Consider the following 24,835-nt stretch of genomic DNA (forward strand, 5'->3'; position numbering starts at 1 on the left):
TAAGGGTAAAGGACTTCCTTTATATAATACACTGAGATACTCCAATTCAGAGCTTACAGTCATTACATTACAGTTCTAATGTTGTATTTTTAACTGATAGGTACAAACTAATTGGTATAAGATCATTTTCGTCTTAATTTTTATGTTTGCTTAACAATTTTAAAGTTTTTAACCCAAACTACAAGGAATGCATTGTTAGCTCTTCCGTTTCAATTTTTAAGTAATAATTCGGGTTTTAAATGTCATCAAATTCGTATGCATCATATTTAGATTATAGTCAAAAATTCATATAAATTAAGACAATAACATGCCCTACATTTTACACCACAATGAACTAACAATTTCAACTGCAGTTTCATCGCATAAAATGATTGTTACTTAAAGATGCACTGGATTTGGCAAGAAGTCAGCAAATGTGTAGCGAATTGGAGGAATTGAATTTCTGCAGGCAGTTTGTTGCGATGGATAACTTGAAGAACAAGGTGAAAAGCTGTGAAAAGGTCGTTCTGGCCTTGTATGTGTTCTCAGGTTAGCTTGTTATGAAGTACAGGTAGAATTATCTATTTTTTTTTTAATTTCTCACTGTAACGGGAAGTAACATCTGGAATGCTAGATTGAAATGTGACTGAAAGTTAATAAACGATTTTAACATGAAAAAAATGTAAGTATTAATTTACATGTAATGAATTTACTGTTTTATTGTCTCAGTTAGGTTACATGTGTAATTAACATCTTGTAATAATGTAATGTAATTAACATCTTTTAGATGGTATTCTTTATCGAGTGACTTTGGAGTATCTAGCAGAAAGGATCCATTTCTTGATAACAGTGCCTTGGAAGCTACACAAGCTGCCAAATCATTTTGGTGTCGTGTACACCACTCTGTTCATTGGACTGCAACTAAGCTTTTTTTCATAACTATTGGTGAGGCTTTTGATAAAGATTAGTATTTTTTTTAGTATTCCTTTTATGTATTTTTTTTTTCTGTAATGTTAATAGAAAACTTTCAGAATAAAATTGCAGTACAGCTTCATATATTTGGACTAACTAGGATACAACACATTTGGGTATTAAAAATAATTCAGATAATATGCATATCATATTCCTGTAAGCCAAATACTTATTTGTTTATATAGTAAGATTATAATAGATAAGGAGATTGTTTTGTGATTTGTCATATTTTATTTCTATAAAAATTATACACATAATCTTTTTTTAATTTAATGAAACAACTTAATTGGGTAAAAAAAAATTTTAAAAATAATTTAATTACTTATTTGTGTCAGCTTATTTAATCAAGTAAAATAATGAAATGAATACCTGTACTAAAATAATAAATTAGTTTCTGTACTAAACACATAAACTCTCTTTCATTTTTATTATAAACTATATTTTATTATACATTTTTATTATACTTTTATTGTACAGTAAAATTAACCAAAGAAAAGTGTTTATCTACATAAAGCAAAATGCATAGTGTACTAAGTTAAACTGTTTTTATTGACACTGACTAACAAAATAATAAGATTGACAGATTAATGTATATAGTCAAATTTACAAAAATTTCTTATTGAAAAGAAAAAGTCAAAAAGGGTAGTCTTAATTGTTAAAGAAATGCTACTTTTAATAGACAAGTCATATCTATCTGGTTGTAACGAAAGTTTTCTGCCAAAAAACATTCTTAAAAGTTAGGGAAAAAGACCATGAAAGCACCTTTAGTGCATATAGTAATCATCACCCTAATCTATGATTTTCTGCCAACATTTTGGTAGTTTTCAAAGCCTTTGGCCCAGAAACTTGGTGGCCGTGAGTCCAAAAACAGATCAACCTCATTTCGGACATTCTCTGCAGAATGGAAGATAGCACCAGCAAGATGTAGCTGCAGGTGTGAAAAAAGGTAGAAGTCCGAAGGAATGGTGTGGGGACTGTGTGGAGGGTGTGGCAAAAGATCTCATTCGAGTTCATACAGAGTCAAGCTGGTGAATTCAGACACATGTGGTCTCGCATTGTCTTATTCGAACAGTACCTTTTTGCACCAGAACTCAGTTCAATGTTTTTCCTTGAAAAAGCAGCATCAACATGGACTAGCATCTTGTTGTATATCGTACTGTCAAGGGTTTTACCTTTTTTCAAATACTCTTTGTGGATAATACCATGCCTATCCCACAGATACAAAGCACGATTTTTTTGTTATTCAAACTGTGCATTGCGATGACTCACCAGGTGCAGACCTACCCCCTTTTTGGCCTGCGTTTTTGAAGTAAATCAAATTTTCATCACAAGTAGTGATCCAGTCTAGAATTTTGTCCTTGCGCTCACATTCGAGTCGGTTAGTGCAATCCCAAACACGCCTGTCCTTATCTGCTTGAGTCAGCTCATGCGGCATTCAGTACGTCAAGTTTATGGGATGCTTAGTGCACTAATATACATGGCACTAACGTCTAATTCTTTAGCAAGTCTCAAATGAGTGCATATTGATCTTTTTCCACAAATTCTCACAGGCGGGCTGACCAGAGCACTCTGCTTCTTGAATTCATAGTCCTTGTTTTTGAACTTTTAGTACCAAACCTTCACAGTGTCATATGGTACAACAGCCCACCAGCGGCCGAGCGGTAAAGTCGCTGAACACTGGTAGTTCGGTCCGAGGTTCGAATCCCGCGAACGGGCTGGCTGCATGGGCGTTTTCGTGGTTTTCCCCATGTGTAACGTGTATACGAGCCAGTTTCCCTTAGAAAGTCCTCCACGAAAGGCATCCCTCCCCTTAGGCAGATAGCCCTAGTGTGCTTTGCCATAATTAAATACACACACATACACACACACATATGGTACAACATAAGTACATAAACTGATATGCATGATTTGGTGACATTCCATAGCAGACTTTTTGCAACAGAACTGGAAGTAAATGATAGGTCTAATCTGATAGCGTGATAGTTGCATTTCAGACCCCTCTTTTTTTATTGATAACGATATTTTTTACAAATTTTAACATCACAATGTTCTAAAGCAAGTCTCTTTCTTTCTAATGCCAAAAATCATTTGGCAAAACATGATTAAACATGCCAACAGGAACTGTTTGCACAGATGATATTTGCGGATGCAGGAAACTTTCGTTAAAACCCAATATTTATTAGCAATTATTCAAGCTACATCTAAATATAGCACCTTCAGTGCCTGAATGTGGGAAAAGTCTGTGTAAATTAATTTATTAGCTCTTTAAAAATATGCTTAGTACTGTGTTTTCTTTTTATCTTGTTCGAATCGATGAATGAAGTTAAAAAAATTAGTAGCTAATTAATTTTTTTAGGTTGGTATCCAAAGTTCTGCCTTATCATTCCATTCATTCACTTTCAGTGAATCAAAGAAATCACTAATTCCAGAACATTACTTGATCCTAACTATTAGCTGCTGTTGGAAATGCTATTTGATTCTTTGTAGTAAAAATTTGCTAATATCTGAGCAAAGAAATTGTCTGATTAAGTGTTCAGTGTCACATATGTTGTCAGGGAAGGATTGGCTGCATAATGCATTTAATAGATGGTAATCTGAAGGCACAGAGTCTATGATAATAGGCTGGATGTTTTAAGATCTTTATTCTCAGTACCTGGAGGACCATTTTCATCAACTGTAAAGTTAATCTGGCCACTGAACCTCAAGAATCATGTTATAGCATTTTGCCTGAAATCAACACACTTATTCACATCATAGTGCAGGGATTATTGTCACATTCATGGGGATCAGTTAAAAGTGAATGATACCTTTTCGGCCCCACTGGATGGGCAGCAATGTGTTATACAGGTGGTTGTCAAAATATTGGAAATATTTTAGATTTATAAGGTATTCTTTATTAATATGGTGTATGACGCTTTTAGCATGTAATACAGTTTGAATTCACATGGGAATCGAATCATACAAGTGCTGAATAGTGTGTAGAGAAATATTGTACCATTCTTCAAGGAGATACTGTGAAAGTTCATGGAGAGTTGCTGGTGGAGTATATCGATTCCGGATTGAACGCTCTAAAATAGACCATAATGGTTCCATTCTATTGAGGTCAGTGGACTGTGCAGGCCAAGGTAGATGTTTCACTTCATCCTCATGTTCATTAAACCAATCAATTAAACCAAAATTGGACAAGTCTCTCTGCATGAATAGGAGCGTTATCATCCTGGAAAATTTCATCCCTTGCGTGAAGCAAAGTTTGCATCATAGGATGGACCTGGCCAGCTAAAACTTCTTTGTACTTCTTCCCAGTTATCCTTCCTTACAAGGTTGCAATTGGGCCAGTAGAAAACCATGACACGGCTGCCCATAGCATGATGGATCCACCTCCATGCTTGATAGTTGGAGAGAGACAATCACGATTATACATTTCTGCAGGTGTCCTCCAAACATACACCCTTTCTGTTGTAGGGAAAAGTGTGAAAGGTGATACATTTGACCACATAATAGTCTTCTACTTATGAATCGACCAGGTTTTGTGGTTGTGGCACCCCGTAGATGACGTTTAGCATGAACATGCGTGGCTTGGGAATTGCTGCTCTGCCCTAAATATTCTGTTTTTGAAAATGCCTCCTAACTGTACTTATTGACATTGGAGAATCCACATGCTGATTGAGCTCTGTAGTCACTTTGGCTGCAGTTGTTTCATTTTTAGACATTACAATCCGCTTCAATACTCGTCAGTCTCTTTCACTCAGCTTCTCTTTCCGTCCACTATTTTGCTTTGCTGAGCTTCTCTTGCTGCGCTGTGTGTACACTGTCATGACTGTGGACACTGTATCTTTAGAAATGCCTAATAGCTTGGATGTTTCAGTCACAGTTGCTCCAGCTAGTTCTGCTCCTACAATATGACCTCTTTGAAACTCTGTGAGGTCTGACCTTTTATTCTCTTGACTTTCTTACCTTTTACTCTCTTTTACCTTTACCTTCTTGACAGAAATCTAAGATATATGTATACAATTTCACTGGAGCTACCTCATGCTACTATGATATATACTCCTTATATTAAAAAAAAATAGCTAGGATTATATTTTATTGCTAATGAAACATATATGTTACTTTTATTCACAGGTGTTTCCATTATTTTGATAACCACCTGTATGTAAACAGCTATTTTCCATGCTTGTTGTTTTCGTCTAGTTTAGCCTGAGCCATTATTTCATGTGTCTGATATTGACATAGAGGCACTATTTTTCATCTCCCTAGGTAATTCAGAACAAAAAGGATTAATGTTATTGACAAGTGAGGAAGAATCTTCAGATGGTTACCTATTCACAGTTTGTGAACAACCTACTTATCAAATTTTCATACCTTCCCCATGGAATGCAGTTGTCTGATGACATTTGTTTGCTCATGTGTGCCCCTTATCATTTGGTGTGAATCTGCATAGAATAACTCATTCAAACAATCCTCATCGAAGCCCAATTTCTGGTCAGGTTATGAGACATTATTCTTGTCAGACTGTAGTTCCTTCAAATGTGCATATCAACTTAGAGCAAGCCTCTTAGAAGTAGCTTTGTTACCATGCAAATGGAAAGACTGGATGTTGGAGCCACGAGGAAGAGAGACAAGATTTGCTCAAGAAAATGTGTTTCCTGCCCCTCCTCCAGAATAACTACTTGACTTTATGTTAATGTAAATATATATGGCACTGGCTGATATCAGTAGGAAGCATCAGAGTACCCTCCATATAGCCAGTACTTAGTATTAGGTGACTTTGTTCTCATCAGTGTGAATGGAAAGAAGTTCTCTTCAAATTAGAAAGCCAGAAATGCAGTGTCTAAAGTGGTAAAAGAGATGCCACAATTTAGACTGTTTCACTTTTTTTAATTGTTGACTGTAAAAAAGTGCAATTTTTTGACAAAAGCTTTACTTTGAGATATTAAAAATAATAAAAATTAAAAGACTTGAGTCTTCCAGTTTGGAATAAAAGAACCAGTTTTAAAACTTTTCAAGCAGCCTGTATACATAAATGAAAGTTATGTTTTTATAATAATTTTTGGACAATATTCTGAACCAGTTATCTTGGATATGTGATCTTGTTTGCTAATTATAGCTTTTGTATTTTGAAAATTAAGGCATTATAAAAGTTGTGCAGTTATTTTGACAAGTAATTGCATTGCTTTTAAAATACATGGGTATAGTATGTTGCATAATATAAGGTTTAGTGAAAAGTTATGTCCGGTAATTTTATTTCAAGTTTCAACTTGCATGCAGTTGTTGATTTGAGACATATATGCCTGTGTTTTCTGTTACTGCATTTATAAACATCTGCTGTCCTCTATATTAACTGAAACAAAAGTGTTTCCTATCATTATTAAGTGAGACACAATCATGTATACATGGCTACTGATAAAGTGCATTTATGACACTGTATTTTGTATGAGTTCCATCTAAGAAAAAATGCCACAGAAGCATGTCGAAATTTAGTTACAGTTTTTGTAATAGGTGTAGTGTTGCCAAAAATTTTTCAACTAAAGTAGCAGGAGAAGGCTAAAAAAGTAGCACTTGACGTTAGAGATCACAGTGATTTTGTTGACGTTGCAGTTATGTATGCTTACATGACTTCTGATGTCATCACAAATTCAGTCTCTATTGGTTCCCTAAGTTACAGGCTGTAAGTTGATTCTTAGTCATTTTAAATATGTATCTCAGTTTGTGCAAAATTTTAAAACCACACTCTTTTAATTAATTCTCACTTAATTAATGTTTTTATTTTGAAATGAATTTGTTTATATTCATTGCTAAGTGCTTTCTCATGTTTGGAATGTTAGTGTTTTTGTGCTAAATTTTTATAGATGGCAGCTCATTTTTCTACTGCTTTTCAGTGAATTTTTCATTCTTCTTGGTTGATTTATTTAACTTTATCATATTCTGATTGCTAATCAAATCCCTGTACTTTCCTTGTTAAATTTCTTGGTGTTGTGATTTAGAAAACTGATTTTGCTGTGGTTTTCAAGTCATTTTGATTGTTTAATTCTGAGCAATATTATAATCAGGAGAATAAATTTCATTTCTTTCTCTGCTTGAGTACCCAATATATGGCTCAGGCTACAAATTACATCCTTATCAGCATAGAATTTTGGGGGAGGGACTGACTTTAAATCAAAATTTTTAAAGCAATAAAATCCTTAATATTAATAAAAATTATAATAAAAATTAATATTAGTGTTAAGGTGCATAACTCTGTTTTACAATGTTTTGCAATTCTTTTCCTTTTATTATTATTGGTTTTATGGATTGGCCAAAATACATACAGTGCAGTCTTTACTCTGTGAGTATACATTGTTTTTTTAAATAATATTTTTAGTATTATTTTTTGAAATTGCATATGTCATCTATAATTCAAATACTTAAGCAGAATTTTTTATGGGAAAAAGAGAAATATTACTAACATATATGCTAAATAAATAAGTAAAAGCTGTCCTTTGCGTTTAATAGTAAATTTTTTTTAACTTCCAAAATTTTAACTCAGTTTTCCTTTATTTTGCTTTATTTGACATTATGTATCAGTTCTAAAAATATTTTATTTTAAAATTAATCTACCATTTGAAATAAAATATATTATAGAACAAACACAGTGAATACTCTCTAAGATTCATTATTCCAGATAATTTTGATTATCTATAGAAACAGCCATTTTATAGAGCTAATGTAAATTAATGTCATCATTAGTACAGACCATTTTCATAAGTGGTTGCATCAAAGGTATCTATAATTCCTCTACATAATGAAGATATTGTTATGTAGTAACATTGAAAAATTCATCTTTCGCATCGAATTATTCAATTTTGTTTTCATCTATAATTTATTCTTATAAAATTTCTCTTCATCTTAAAATAAATTGACTAGTAGTTGAATTAAAATAAAATATAGAACATACTATCATAACATACTTGATTAATTTTCTAATGCTTAGAAGGGGAAAAAATCATGTAAAAATGCACATTTTTTATTTTACAGTTATTTAAAAGAAAAATGAATTTAATAGCTCCTCATCATCCTGTTCATTTTTCGTGGTCTGTTATCCTCATTTGTTTCTTTTTATAAGTACCTGTGCTGTAGGTATGCATGGGTGCTGAGGTATACTGCGCCAAAAAAAAAAGGGGGGGCAGTTCTATATCTCCCGTTCTACTGGGTCAATTGACGAAATTCAAATTATGTTTTTCATGTCTCAAAAGTGAAACTTCGGATATAGCATTACTCTAACATAAGTATTTTGACACAAAATCAGCCTTTTTGTGAAGTTTTTTCCATGATTCGATTCTACAATCTTAATTATGCCTAAATATGAAACTTTGTAAAATTTGGTGTGAAATTTACGGAGAAATTCAAAATTTATCTTGGCATATTTTTTTCTTGGCGAACTTCATAATTTATAGCAACCTATTTTCCTTTTCTTTTTTCCCTTGTAGACGAGTGGGAAAAAAGTCATTGTTCATACTTACAAATAATTTTAACAAAGTGCATATTATTTTTTGGTGTTATTTTCACTCCAAAAAAGATGCCAAATTTCAAAACGCTGCAATATGTAAATTCATCTATATCTTAGAAAATTTTAATACAATAAAAAACTCTAATTTTTTGCTGGTCTGCCTAGAAATACATCTACTTTAAAATGATGTTAAAAAATTTATATGTTTTTCAAAAAATTTGCAAAAAATATTTAAAAATACAAATTTTAAAAATAAATCATAAAAAATGTGCAAATTATATTTGGATTAAGCCTAAATTTCAAATTCTGGGAGAAGGAATCAAGTAAGTTCAATAAAAAAAAGAAATATTAATAAATATATACATTCAAAAGTCGTTAATCCGGACACCCATAATCTGGAATGATCTATCATCCGGACCTCAAAGCTCGCGTTGACGCATGCGTGTAAGACCTTTACGGTTGCGAATATGTGTGTGCGCATGCGCAAAATACGTTTACAAATGCGCATTTAATGTTTAACAGATGGTATAAGCTAAGCTAAAATTATCTAATTCAGTTAATGTTGCAGATTGCGTTGTGCCTTAATCTTCGAATTGGATTCGGCTTATTATTTTTTGCAGACTGTTAGAGCAATTTTGTAAAAGTAAGCTTAAACTTTCGATTATGTCAAATAGAATTTCTGATGCTGGAGCTGCCAAAGGATCTACAAAGCAAAAGTATGTTTCGATGTCCATCAAACAAAAAGTGGAATTACTGCAAAAAATGGATAAAGGCATATCCTTTGTTTCTCTAACCATTCTGAAATCTGTTTATCAATTTCACGCTGGGGGGGGGGGGCGTCGCTGCACGCCATGAACTGGAAGTTGATCTGTCAGCACTATCCTTATCTTCAGGGCAGATTTTTTATTTTATTCAGCTTATAATTCCTAACCAAATGTAGTATTTCATCTCAATTTATTCCATCTTTGATATGATTTAAATCAAATTCCTCGTCATTATAAATATCACGAGTACACATCAAATAGTTTTCTGGCTGCAATTTCCTAATTTCGACTATGTGTAATGTATGCTTTACTCATGCGCGCGTTGAAAGAAATGTTTAATAAAGTAAACAAATAAATATTAAGCTTTTTTTTTGTAAATTTTGATACCCTTTACATCATAATTGCTCTTTATTTCATAAATTACGGTTTCATATTTTTAATTTTCTAATTTCCGCATGCCATACTATTAGATTTAAACTGATGATCTATAATCTGGAAAAATCGATAATCCGGAATCGCCGAAGTCCCGACGAGTCCGAATTAAAGACTTTTGACTGTATCGCATTCAATTAACACTCGCGCGATTTTTACAAAACTTGGCAGATTGGCATAATGTCAGTCATGGAATCAAAATATGGAAAAAAAATGGCACATCATTTCAGATAAAGTCTAATTTTGTATCAAAATACCTATATTAGAACAACGCTATATATAAATCTAATACATATTGTAAGTTACGCTTTCGAGACATGAAAAACGCAATTTAAGTTTCGTCAATCAATCCAGTAGAGCGGGAGATATAGAACTCTCCCACTTTTTTTTCCACAGTGCACGAAGTAAATACAGCAGATTTCTTTTTGTTCCAATGACAACTTCATTTGGAGCATGGAATTTAGAAGCTCCTAACATATTCTATATCAATGTTTAGTTTTGGTCAGAGTGACACTTGAATGTACCCTTTCTGCAGTTGTATTGCTTATTGGCAAACTTTAAAGATTAAGCAAAACAATTAGTGAAACACATGAAAACATCAGCAACTGATGCTGAAAACTGCACCTGTATGATCTCAGGACTGCCAGATGCCAACTTCTAATTTAAGCCTAGTTAAATTGTTTTTACTTGTTTTTACTATTATTGTAAATTAATTTTAGTAGATACATTATTTTAATATATAAGAATTTTACAATATTTTTGCATTCATACAGGTTTATGATAGATTGAATGCACACAGAATTGATAATAGCTGGATAAATTTTATTTTACCAAAGAAATACTTCACAGTTCTGGAACTTTCTGCAAAAATACTCATATAGCGCTTCACATTATCACAGAGTACAATCAATAATTACATTTCAGACTACAAAGAATGCTGAACACAATGCAGTGAAAAGGGCATCTAAAAGGTTCCTTAGTCGCTCCAAACTAACAACTGAGAAACTGATGCTCTCTCTGGTCTTATATAGTTTTCCCTAAGCCGCCGAGAAATCTCTAGTACTTCTCGAAATTACTGGAAAACATATGAGGGCTGGATGTGGTTACAGCTAATATAGAGGCTCAATCACAGTTATTCAATTACAATACATATTATGGTGATACAGGGATTAGACCAAAATATTACCAAGTTTGGCGATTTCTTGACAAACTAGCAAGATAGCATTTTACTCAATATTAAATAGACTTGCCCATGTATTCTTACTTTTCTGGCAAAGCATCGCCTCTTAAGATTTTCATGTTATATTATACAAAAAAAAAAAAAAAAAAAAAGTACTGTAATTTCACTAAAATTATTTGCTTAGATACAAAATGTGTAACATTGTTCCCTTCTCAAGAACTGCCCATCCTGGACAATACAATCCCTGGACAGCCTGGACTTACAACTACGGAAATTCAGTGTAATACTAAAACAATAATTTCAGTAAATAACATAAAACAAATAAAATACTAAATTAATAACTTAATGCATGAATTTAAAAATTTATATACAATAGGACCATAGTCTTAGTATAATATTAACATTATATACACCACGGGGACTACACATTATGGCTATAGTATCCAGTAAGACTGTCATCATGAATGACTTTAGGTTTAAAATTTACTTAACAGATCTGAACTACAGTGTCATTCAGCTTGCTTAGGACTGTGTAAAGACTGTCCCAAGGGGACTGTAGTTTAGGAGAGAGTCTTTTCCGTTGAATAGGAGGACCACACCTTTTCACCGTCATTGAATCAATGTCCTGTAGCTCTCATATTGTATTGGGTCTTTATCATCTCTGTCACCAAGTTGACTCACTTTCGTGCAAAATTTTGCATCACTTCAAACTGTGCCTGGAGGTCTTTAATATACTCCTCATTTGATGAAGACGCATCCAGAGGGTGACCAAAAATGAGATCGCAAGGCTGAAGAAGGCCTCAGATGGAGAATAGCCGATTGTCTTGTGAAAAGCACTTCAATAGGCCAATAGGGACAGTGAGAATGTCTGGTCCCAATCCTGCTGGTTTCAGGAAACCACCAACGAGAGATTGTTAAGGATAGTTTAATTAAGCTTCTCTGCCATGCTTTCTGATAAGGAATGTGAATGTGTCGTTTGGGTTTTGTCTATGCTGAGTACATTTGCAGAGGAAGATATACTCTGAACATAGAAATCCAATGCTATATTATTTCATCTGCTGTCATGACAGCTCTTGATCAGGAATATGATACGCTTCAGCCCACTTGATGAAGTAATCAATGATAACGAGGATGTATTTGTTGCCATCAGCAGCTCTTAGCAGCGGTCCCAGGATATCGAAGGCGATACATTCAAAAGTAACTCGTACATTGTAATGTTGCAGCTTCTTTCAGCTGCATTTCTTAGGTCCTTTCTGACCTGCACAGACATTGCAAGGTTAACATCACTTTTGCACATCATTCCTTCCATTACTCCAGTAGAAGTGCTTTCGAACCCTGTACAAAGTCTTTGTTATTCTGAAGTGGCCTCCTATTGGACTGCTTTGTAATTCTTTAAGGAAAGCTGGGATCTGAGATTTTAGATGTGTCAGCAGCCGTCTGAAAGCCAGTTCATCATCTGATTCAATCTTATGGTACAAAATACCATTTCGAATATGGAGTAAATTCCAGAGAGCTCAGTATTGTTTTGTCACAGAACTATAGATCGAAATGTCCTGCAGGTAGGTTTCCTGTTTGAAGACCCCATTAAGTCAGTTATAGGTTTAATGTCATCGTCTGCCATCTGGTCTTTCCTGACTTCTTCGTCACTTCCTGGCTCTTCATCATACAATGTTGAAGTTTTAACTTGTTGTGAGACCAAATTTAGCAGCTTGTATTTCGCTTCAACCCTAGAACAAAATCAGCTGCTTTCTGGGCAGGGTCTTCTAGACAGTGCATCACTATTTCCATGTGATGATCCTTTCTTATGAAGAATAGTTATGTCCTCAGAGGCAGAATTCAGTTCGTTATTTTTAAAGTCCAAGGAAAAATAATATTTTCTTAGAAAGTTCAATCTTGAGTATGCAAGAATCTGTAATATCTGCCACATATGTCGTGTGGTGTTAGGCGGCACTTCCAAACATGATGTTAACATTTAACTTTCCATCAATTTTGATTTTATCACCAGACACATTCTGGAGTGTAATGCATTGTAGCATCCAAATGAGTTTACCTTTCAACTATTGAGCTAAATCTTTCCAAATGATGCTAACATTGTCTCCAGTATCGATCGTCACATTACAAGGAAATACATTCATATGTCACATGAGGAAAATTCCATTACTACCGCTACACACAGCAGAAATCTGAAGTGCTTTAAAATGGGACTCATTATCTGGCAGCCTATCCCGCAAGATTGCATTAATTTATTTCCTACATGTTTTCTATGGAGTGCTATTATTTTCTGTGTCTTGAGGTGTTCTGCAGTAACTTCATGTGTGGCCTTCGGCATTGCTGTTCCTCACTATAGGGTTGGTTTCTTGTCACTCCTATTATGTATAAAGGCACTGTCTTGCCTCTTTAAATGGTCTAGATGAGCAGTCATTTGATCTACTATCTTCTGGATTTCAGCAGCTATGATTGGGCATTGATTTCTACAAGTTGTTTGCTGGGCTACCTCAAATTTCATGGCATACACTAAGCCGCTTTTTAAATTCTTAATGTTTTCCTTTCTGAGGACTTTCTGTATTGCAGGATGCCAGATGCCATCGATAAAATACAGACAGGCTTTCAGCATCCGTGGTGAGCTCCTGTAGTATTTCCATGAGCTTTTGTTGGCAAGATAACTGAAGCCTGCTGATTTAGTCTTTTAAACACTTCTTGCCAAAGCGCAGCTCCAACGTGCCAGATAGAGCTTTGAAATCTAGACCAAAATGTCTCCAAGTGATCACCAAGTTTGGTGATTTCTGGCCAAATTTGTGTCTGAAATTTGGCAATAAATTTAGTTGCCAAAACCGTCGACAGCTTGGTGATAGCTTTCCAAACTAGCCAACAGAATATTTTCATATTACATTACATACACACACACACACACACACACACACACAAAAAAAAAAAAAAATAATAATAATAATAATAATTTATCTAAAATTATTTACTCAGATACAAAATTTGTAATAGTATGTTAACAAATTTTAAAGCCGCAAAATAAAAGGGGACACAAGGATATGACGGTATAGCAAAAATTTCACAAAATCACATAACACAAAAATTTTAGTCACATAAGTTTTTTAAAACTAGAAGATTTGCAAAAATTACATGGCAACACTGCAGTTTCATATAGAATGTGTAGAATATGGTTTAAAAAATTTGAAGTTGGGGATTTCAACCTTAATGATAAGCCATGCTTTGAGCAGCCCTCTTTGACCAATTGATAATATTGTCGAGACCATGATAGAGCAAGATCCTTTTTTGACAACATGGAAATTGTAGAAAAGCTTGTTTCAACTCAACAAGAAAAAGCTTATTTCAACTCAGCAAGGAAAAGCTTGTTTCAACTCAGCAAACTTTTTTGGACCATATTTGGAAAGTAGGATTGGTCTTTATGTATTCCAGATGGGTGCCTCGGGAATTAAATGAGCAAAAATTGCATGATCAAGTTATCATATGCACATCTTGCTCGGAACAAAAATGAGACCTTTTTGGACCAGACGATATTTGGGGATCAAAATGGATGATTATCTTCAAAACATTATTAGGAAAGGAGCATAATGTGGTTCCCAGACAGCCTGCCCCTCCACCTTTAAATCAAGTTTGAGCCTGAATTAGAGAATGCTATATATATAGAGGCATGTCTAAGGACTAGTATATTTCGAGCTTTTGAAACCTAAGGAAAAGCTCCATTCAGATAAATACTTTACCAAATGGACGATTTTAACAAAGCAGTCAAAATAAAGAGGCCAGCAAATGTTCAATAGAAAACATATTTATCATGATAATGCCAGACCACATGCTGGGTAAAAAAAAAGTATGAAAATGTATTGTTTTCTTTCACTTTCCCTACAGGCAAAATTTTCTGGTTGATGTTTTATAAAATAAATCATTTACTAACATTTTTTTTTGTACTTAATTTGTAATTTTATTAACATAACATAATTAATAAACTGATATATAGCTGCACTTCTAGGGAACTCTCTTTAACATATTACAATAGAATAAATTCATTATGCAAATCCAAAATTGTGGCTGCTGATCATTTTCTTCTCTAAGATGACAAACAATCAGAATTATCTGTATTTGTAGTCTTAAAGAGGATTCACTGTAGTTGTGTAATTTTTTAAATACAATTCTTTTCAAGATTAATGTAACTGTTTTTTTTTTATTTATTAACATTATATTATTTTAAAATATTAATCTGTGATAATCATGTTATTATTAGTTGTAATCCTATTTTCTAATTTGTAATTGTGTACATTTAATAGGTATACTTGCATTAGTTGTAGCATATTATGGTTTGACTTTCTGGAAAAGAAGAAGAGAATTACAAGAAAAGATGTTTTATGAAATGGTTGAAAAAGTTATTGGTTTGTATTTGTTTTCATTTTATATTTTTAAAGTATTCATAAAAGTGATCAATAATTGATTTTTTTTAATGACCTCCACTTAAATGTTTAAAAATGCTCTTAATGAAGAGTTTGAAAATAGTAGTACCTGCCTATTAGCCTGTGCCTGCTGATGATGCTGGCAGTAATACCACTCATGAAGTGTTAATATTCCTCTTGCAGAATCTCTAAAAACTCCAAAAAGGGAGGAGAGAAGATGAAATGAAATTTTTATTGCTGTTTTTTGGAAGAGGATGAGGTTCATACCTTCTCTATATATTTATTTCAATATCATTTTCAAAGCCATAAGAGCAAGTCTGAGAATTGCATTGCACATATTTTTTTGGGGAGGGATGTAATTCTTTTCCAGCTAAAAGTTTCCACAGTAGTTTTGTTCGTCTAATGTTAATTTTTATTGTGTTTTGCACTGAGCATTGACTGGATGATTTCCTGAAAAATAAAATAGAAATAGGCCATTATTTCCAGCCATGTGGTATTTTGCCAAAAAAATCATGAGTGTTACCTAATGCTCATTCAGTAAAATTGTGCATGATAGAAGATGTCAGTATAAATGTAATGTTGACACCTGATGATGATGAAGTATAAGAATTACAAATTAATTTAAATGATGTTACCCACCTTATTTAATAAGAGTTCATGAAGGGATGGAAATAAGCTGCAGAGATTAATAATCTGTTCATGCAGCTCTAAGTTCGATTGGCAGGGATACAGTTCAGAAATGATAATAATAATAATAATAATAATTACCTGTGTAATCAATCTGCTGACATCAAAAATGTATTTCAGCATGAAAAGGTGTCAGTAGCTTGTTGATAGCTGATTGATTTGCTGTTGTTAGATGCCATCTAATACTCAGGTACCAAAATAGCTCATAAATATTTAATTTAAATACCTTGTAAAAATGAATTTTTTAAAAAAATTAATAAATTAAAAAATGTGAGAAATTTTTCAAGTTTATTTTATAGAAGTTTCTGGAATTTTTAAAAGTTTAATTGTAATTAAAATTGCACTTGAAGTGAAACGTATTGTTCGTGCCTTATGTAAATTTTGATTTTGTTCACTGCAAGAGGGCACCTGCGAGTGCCAAACTATATCTGTTGTACCAACTTGTTCTTCTCACGGCCAATAAATGCAATAACGAATGTGTGTGGCTACTTTCCATCCATTAAACATGGTTCGTCGACAGCCAGCGCAATATTTTTGGATGAGTATTGTGCTGGACATTTGTCAAGACATTTTGAATGTTCTAAAATAGAAGGATATTTCGTGCAAAGAAAATGGATTATTTTGTGTCTGGATTGTGAGAATAGCAGCTGAAACATGGAGTCTATTTTAAAGCAAAAAGCGAATTATTAAGGATAAGTTGACTCGTTTAATTTCACAAGTAAATAGTTTACAAAATCAAGAAAAGTCTTTTTCTGTGATTGAAATGTATGAAAATGATGTTAGTGCATTGGGTGTTGAAGTGAACGGTTTAAATGATAACATTCTTGGTACTTGTTCTGACACAGAGTTTAATAAATATGAAATAGAAATGCATGAACTGTTTTCCAAATTGGATGTATTAAAAATTAAAGGAAGAATCAAGAAAACTTACTAATCCATGTCAAAATATAATGATTGCTCATGTAAATGGTTTAAAACTTCCTCGCGTAGAACTGCCAGTGTTTAGTTCTATTTACGTTGATTGGATATCATTTAGGGATTTATTTCTTGCTAGTGTTAGAAATAAAGTACATTAAGTGACAGTCAAAAATTGCAACATCTTAAGCTTTCTGTGAAAGGTGAAGCATCTGTTTTACTACAATCAGTTCAAATTTCAAATGCGAATTATGAAAAGGCGTGGAAAGTGCTTACTGAACATTATGAAAACGAAATAGAAATAACAAACACAGCGTTAAATAAATTAATTTCACAGCCTGTTCTAAAACATGAATCAGCTTCAAGTTTGCGGAGATTAATTGATACAACACAACAGTGTATTGATACATTAAAAATCCTTAAACACACATTATACTATGATTATTTTTCTATTAAAAGGAAAACTTGATCATGAAGCACTAAGAGAATGGACATTAGAGCATACAAAAAAAAAACAATTTCTGCTTTCACTGAATTCAGACTCTTTGTTTTAAACAGATCAAATGCTATTGCTTCTTTGGCAAAGTGCCAGAGGGAGAGGGTAGATTTGCCTTCTGAAACTAAAACTCGCAGTTCAGGTAGTAGATATGCTTTTTCATCCTAACTTGTGGCTAATTTGTGCACTTATTGTAAGAGTAATTCTCATTCTCAATTATTTAAATGTGATAGCTTTTTAGAACTCCCGATCAAAGAAAAATGGGATATTATTAAAAGGAATAAATTATGTGCTCATTGTTTGAAAGATAGTAAAACGCATCCTATTCTCAAATGTCATGCAGGCATGTGTAAATATTGTTCAGAGCCACATAATACAGTGTTATGTTAAAAAAATTCAAATGATGAAAAATGTTATACACCCACGGAACACAGAACTTCTACTATTAGCAGCAATAACAACACGGTGCCTGTCACGCAAGAAGTCTTATTGCCTACTGCAGTTGTTTATGTTAAAGATATTAATGGCAATTTACAAAAATGCAGACGTTAATTGATTCAGGTAGCCAGGGCTCATTTATTCAGGAGCACTATGTAAATTTATTGCAGCTAAAGCATACTTGTGCTAACAAATGTGTAAATGGCCTGAGCTCGCAAAAATTTTATCAACTTGTTATCACTTGTATCAATTATCACTTGTTCTTCTCATGGCCAATAAATGCAATAACGAATGTGTGTGTCCATCTACTACACACATAAGATATTTGGATGTTACTTAGTTATTTGGTTTAGTGTATTGTGCTATGAAGAAAAGCCTTCCTAAAGCTAAAAGGCAACAAAAGTGAGTATAAATTCATCTCCTTTCTAACAAAATTCCTTTAACCTATATTTTTCAGGACTGGTTATGACATCCGAAGGAATTTTTGACTAAATTGGTTTATATAGCATATGGCATGTCAGGTGTCATGATAGTTGGTAGCAGTTTTTCTTCTTTGGCCCCTTTTTTCCCCCAGCAGGTGGTTTTCAACTGATAGATGGTAGAGCTTTGAGTAGGTAGCAAAAATTTAGCTGCAAGAAAGACAGCTAAATGAATTTAATTTTTAAAAATAGTGCATTGTGTTTTGCTCCAGCTTTTTACCAATGGAAACTGAAATTTGAGTGATCAAACATAAGCTAGTCTAATAATTTTGTGCATCTCCAAATCAGATGATGGTGGTTCAGTGAGTTTACTAATTTTAACACTTTTACATTTTAAACAATATTTTAATTACTATATACAGAGCGTATTCTTAGGCTGCCGCCTGCAACATGAACAAACTTTATTCTCTTCAACTAAGCGAGCAACAGCGCCCTCTAGCCTTTTTCTTCAAATTACACAACACTCCCCACCTGAACTTGGTGTAGAGTTCATCTTTCAATAATATATTCTAGAATATTCAATTAATATTTCGACAATAAATCCTGGAGAAATGGTTAAATATAACAAACATGCATACATAATTATAAGCACATAAAATTTTACAAAACATTAAATGATACCTATCAGCAAGGTCAGGAGAATCAAACCTAAAAATACAAAATACAAACATTAGTTAAGTTCCATATTATATAACAATTGTATAGGCCTTTTTAAGGTACCAGTAGGTGTTTTAATCATGCAAGATCTTATTTTACTATCTCTGCCTGGCATTAATTCCAAAATTTTACCTATTGTCCAAAGATTTCTGGGATGTTTGTCGTCATGAATCAAGACAATATCGTTGATTTTAAACTGAGATGCGTTAGAGTGTGGAGGACAAATATTGGCAGATCTCAGATTAAAAAGATACTCTGATCTCCAACGTTTCCAAAAATGATTTAAAATATCTTGATGGTATTTATATTGTTTAATAATTGAATTTCTTGACCCAGTCAAATTATTTGATGTTATTTTATTAGCAGGCAGAGATAGCAATCGTCTACCAACCAGAAAATGAGAGGGTGTTAGTGGAGAAGGTTCATTGGGATCGGTAAACACGTAGGTAATTGGTCTACAATTAATCATTGCCTCGATTTCAATGAGCACTGTTTCAAGCTCTTTCACAGTAAGGGATGATCGACCAATAATTTTTCGCAAGCTGGATTTTATGGTTCGTACCATACGCTCCCAAAACCCTCCCCACCATGGACTCCTCTCAATAATAAATTTCCAATTTATGCCTCTAGCAGAAAATAATTCTTTCACAGATGAGTCACTCAAAGTTTTAAAAATATGTTTTAGTTCTTTATCAGCTCTTTTAAAAGTCTTGGCATTATCGGAGTACACGGTGGTACACAGTCCTCGACGAGCTAAAAATCTTCGGAAAGCTAGCAAAAAACTTTCAGTGCTGAGATCAGTTACTATCTCTATATGTAAGGCACGAGTGACCGCACATGTTAACAACAGCATGTAAACTTTACCTTGCCTGTCTTTCGTAAAAAATGGACCGGATAAGTCCAACCCGGTCACAGCAAATGTAGGCGCCTCTTGGATTCTGTCTGGAGGAAGTGGAGCGATATCCTGTACCCCAGGACAAGCACTATATCGTTTGCATATCACACATTTGCTGATGATAGTCTTAACACGCTGTCTTCCCTTAATGATCCAATATTTGTCTCTGATATGAGTTAGTGTCGAATTAACTCCAGCATGGAATACCCTTTCATGCGAGTCCATGATGATCAACTCGGTAAACTTGCATTTTGAAGGTAATAGAATAGGATGTTTTAAATTCTCGTGACAGTCTGCAAATTGAATGCGACCTTTCAACCGAAGAATTCCCTCCTCATCAAGCCTTGGATTAAGGGAGTAGATGGAAGAATCGAGAATTGATTTTTTTATTTGATAACTTAATTATTTCCGCTTGATACGATTCTCGTTGCGTAATTTTTACCCAATAATGTTCAGCTGCTTTAATCTCAAAAGCACTTAAAGGTCCATTCTCTGTAGACCTTTTCCGAAGCCTCCCAATAAATCTAAATACATAGGCAGTAATTCGAAGTAATTTTCCTAAAGAACTGAATTTTTCTATATGCAAAATTGGGGATTCATTGTTAATTACAGGTGCAGTCAAAATAATGCTTTTTCTTAACTCCAACGATTCTGAATTTGGTTTTAATTTCTTTTGTTTTGGAAAGTTTTCAATAGGAAAACGTAACCAGTGTGGCCCATGCCACCACAAATCATTCTTGATTAGTGACTGAGCACTAATTCCTCGAGTTAGTAAATCGGAAGGATTTTGTTTTCCTTCGCAGTGGTTCCACAATTTTTTGTTGCATATACTCTGTATTTCTGTAACACGATTGGCGATAAATGGTTTCCAATTATTTGGCGAACCTTTAATCCAAGTAATGGCGATTTCGGAATCACTCCAAAAATAAACATCCTCAATTAAATCACCAAACAATTTTTTCAAATATTTATACATTCGAGCAGCCACGAGTGCTGCCATTAACTCTAAACGAGGAAGCGTGATTGATCTTAAAGGTGCAACTCTGCATTTCGACATGATAAAGGAAGTTTTAATTTTAGAATCACTCGTACAATATCTGAAATATGCAATGGCCCCATATGCTTTAGGACTAGCGTCCGAAAATAGGTGAAGGCTTATATTCATTGGATCGTCATCAAAGAAATTTCTCTGTATCGATATTTCAGTTAAATCATTAAGTTCTTCCCGCCAAATGTTGAATTTGTCCTTAATCTCTGCAGGAAGGACCTCATCCCAGTCAGAACCGGAACACCAGATTTCTTGCATAATAATTTTTGCCCGAATAACAAAGGGTGCAATAAATCCAAATGGATCGTATATTTGGGCGATGCTTTGCAAAAGTTTCCTTTTTGTAGCAAAATCGTTTCCAGTAGAAAAGTCAATTAAATTTTTTAAATTTAACTTTATATCGTCTTCAATGGAATTCCAAATCATGCCTAAGAAATTCGATTCACTAGTTAATTTGTTGTCTGATTCCTTAATCCCATCTGAGACCCATAAATCGTTTAATGCTTTAGAATTAGTTCTTAATTTTCTGAAATTCATCCCAGCATCCTTAAATATATTAACCGCATCTACAGATAACCGATATGCATCTTCAACCGTTCCTGCTCCAAAATATAGGTCATCGACATAGACAGAAGAATTTAACATTTGGAAACTGTCCGGCATTTTATCTTTATATTTTCGAATGTGATATTTTATAGTGGCGGCCAAAATGAAAGGAGATATAGTCAAACCGAAAGCTACGCGACACATTTGCATAATCTTAAAGGAGTCATTATTTTCATTAAACCAAAGAAATTTTAGAAATTTTCTATCACCTTCAGCAATTCCTATAATCAAAAAGGCTTTTTCAACGTCTCCACAAAACGCTATCTTAAACTTACGAAAATTTAACATAATGTCTAGTATATTTGGATTTAGATTAGGTCCCGATTCAAGGCAGTCATTTAACGAATTCGTGTCCTCTGTCCTTGAGCTAGCATCGTACACAATTCTTACCTTAGTAGTTTCACTAGGTCGTATCACTGCTCGGTGAGGCATAAAATATCCCAAATTTGTATCATTATTTGGACATTCCTCCACAATTCCTTCTAATATCTGGTTCTCAATTATATTTTTATATTCCTGAAAAATCTCCGGAGTTTTACTTAGTTTATTGTGAAGGTTTGCGAATCGTTTCTTAGCTACCTCAAAATTATTTCCTAGATTATTCGGACTGTATTTCCAGATTAAATTTGCTTCATATCTTCCGTTTTTAAACTGCAAATTTCTTTGAAACTGGTCTACTATTTCGCAGTCAATATCGGAATAATCATCAGAATCATTAATTCCCATATGTTCTAATTCCCAAAAACCTTTTAAATCTTTCAACACAACAGTATTTGTCATTACCGCTAAATTTTCAGAACAATTTTTGTTTGTTTTATTTTTCTCGATTCCTGCGGCAACCCAACCAAACACAGAACTGACTACGTACAACCCTTCAGATATTTTAATTCTTTCAGAATAAACTACATTCCAGAATTCATCCCCGCCAATTAATATCTCAACATCTATGTTATTTTTTCTTGCGCAATCGGCGATGTTGCTCCATGAAGTCTGTAATTTGTTTACTAGGCACACTGATGGACGCCGAGGAAATAACATCCGAGATCAAACATTCAATTTTTATTTTATTATTTTGTTTCCAATTCTGAATTTCGATTTCAACGACCGGATAGGAATGATTCATTGCCTTCGTCGCACCAAATGAATAAACAGAAGGTCTTTCATAACGGATTGGAGTAAGTTTTAAATGGTCAGCCAATTTTTTCGTTATAAAGGATCTGTGACTGCCTTGATCAAGAATTAATCTAGTTAATTTTGATTTATACTTAGAACAAGCATAAACTGTACAAGTTTGTAATAATATTTCCCTGGCATTACAGTCATTATTATTATCACCTTGAGGAACAGAAGCAATCAATTTTAAGTTTTGAACTTTATTTCTTTCCTCAGAATTCAAAGTCAGAGATTCAGTTTCATTTTTGGAATAACCTTGTTCCAACTTTTTGTTTACAAGGGATTTATTAGTACAAATCGATTCACTGTGATACATACCGCCACATTTATTACATTTAGTTTTATTTCTGCACCTTTTTGAAGTATGGAATTTTTTAAAACAAGAAAAGCAGCGGTTTTCGGATCTTAGTTTCTTTAATTTATCAGAAACACTCACTTCGCATTTAAATGACTCGTGCAAATTATCACAAAAGATGCATTTTCGGTTAACTGCAGTATGAAATGCAGCCGTGGGTGTATTTTTTACATATTTTCTAGTTTCATATTTTGATTGATCGACTCGCGGAGGCACAGGATTTTTCCTTTCGCTTAATACTGGATTTGAAGCTTCCCTGCATTCTATTTCCGTTTTAATAAATTGTGTTAATTCCGAAACTTCAACTTTATCTTTCGATCGTTTTTGCCGATTAAATTCCAAAACTAAATCGTCCGGAATTAATTTTAATAATATTGGAATTAATAAATGTCCATATGAACCAGAAGTTACTTCTAAAGTTTCCAAATTACGAATCGAAACTTCTAATTCGTCATATAATTTACGTAAAGCCTTTACGTTAGCAGAATTTTTAACGGCTTCTAAATTGAGAATTTTATTCATGAATGAATTAATGATCAGGTCTTTTCGACCATATCTGTCCTTTAGTAATGCTACACAACTATCATAATTACTTTCTGTTAACTCAAAGCCTGACACAACATTCGAAGCTTGTCCCGTTAAGAATGTTTTTAAGTATACAAATTTTTGTATTTTTGAAAGCGTTTCGTTTTTATGTATCGAATTTTCGAAACTATTCCAAAATTCATTCCATTGTTTGGGGTCTCCCCAAAATTTATCAATCATTAATTTTGGTAATTTCAGCGTACTACTCCCACTAGAACTGGAACTTACATGCAAAATTCCATTACCACTAGACTGGTTTAAATCAGAACTTTGGGGATTCCTCGCTGGCGGTACTGCGGTAACCGCACCTAGAAACTGCTTAATTTGACTACAAGCAATTATACATTTGTCATTGTATTCTTCGCTTATACTACAATCTTCTTCAATTAAGTTAACATCAATTAACTCTTGTATTTCATCATCAAGCGTTCTTAAATTATTTTTCTTTTCGGTTAATAATTCAAACAATTCTCGTAATTCTTTAATCGAATTTTCCTCCCCTTCAACTTTTAATTTATCTTCAATCACTTTAATTAACCTAGTAACAGACGATCTCAATGTGGAACGTTTACGTTTCAATCTATCTAACTTCTCTTCCATTTTATTTAATTTAAATACACCCACGACAGCAATAATAAATACTTACTAATGTACTACAAATAATAACTAAATAATTAATTTAAGATTTCCCTACCTTTATTTGGAATTCCATTGTCACTTGAACATGAAATATCCATTGAAATCGAAACACTTGGATCGAACACCTAAAATCTTCACAAAGCCTTAATTCCTTACGCCGATGCACCATCTAATAATTTTGTGCATCTCCAAATCAGATGATGGTGGTTCAGTGAGTTTACTAATTTTAACACTTTTACATTTTAAACAATATTTTAATTACTATATACAGAGTGTATTCTTAGGCCGCCGCCTACAACATGAACAAACTTTATTCTCTTCAACTAAGCGAGCAACAGCGCCCTCTAGCCTTTTTCTTCAAATTACACAACAGCTAGTGTTGCAAAAGGCTGTTTCTCATATGACTGTCATTTCATATCTACATAATAAAAACAACCATCTTATATACCTTTGCATTGTCAAAATACTAAAGAAACAATAACAAAAATTATATTTTTATGAAATAAGAGAATCAATTTATTCATGAATTCTTAATTTATTCCTGAAGATGCTAGGAAATTTTTAACTTGGAGTAAATAGGTGTACAGTAAACATAGAATAATTAGATTATGTCAAATAGCAAACATGACAA

The 24,835-nt window shown here is 33.4% G+C and overlaps 1 protein-coding gene across 1 annotated transcript in view; it reads left to right on the top strand.

Moving 5' to 3' along the window:
* The window catches only part of MAN1 (LEM domain-containing inner nuclear membrane protein MAN1), a 121,272-nt gene that overhangs the window by 57,248 nt on the left and 39,189 nt on the right, over nucleotides 1-24,835 (top strand). Inside the window, exons 7-8 of the mRNA XM_085824915.1 lie at nucleotides 767-924; nucleotides 15,112-15,213. Of these exons, the coding sequence (XP_085681041.1) occupies nucleotides 767-924; nucleotides 15,112-15,213 (260 nt within the window). The remainder of the gene's footprint in view (nucleotides 1-766; nucleotides 925-15,111; nucleotides 15,214-24,835) is intronic.

This window comes from Stegodyphus dumicola, chromosome 10 (genome assembly GCF_044657685.1).
Source record: "Stegodyphus dumicola isolate Sdum_Otavi_A_Nest chromosome 10, ASM4465768v1".
Lineage (NCBI taxonomy): Eukaryota > Metazoa > Arthropoda > Arachnida > Araneae > Eresidae > Stegodyphus > Stegodyphus dumicola.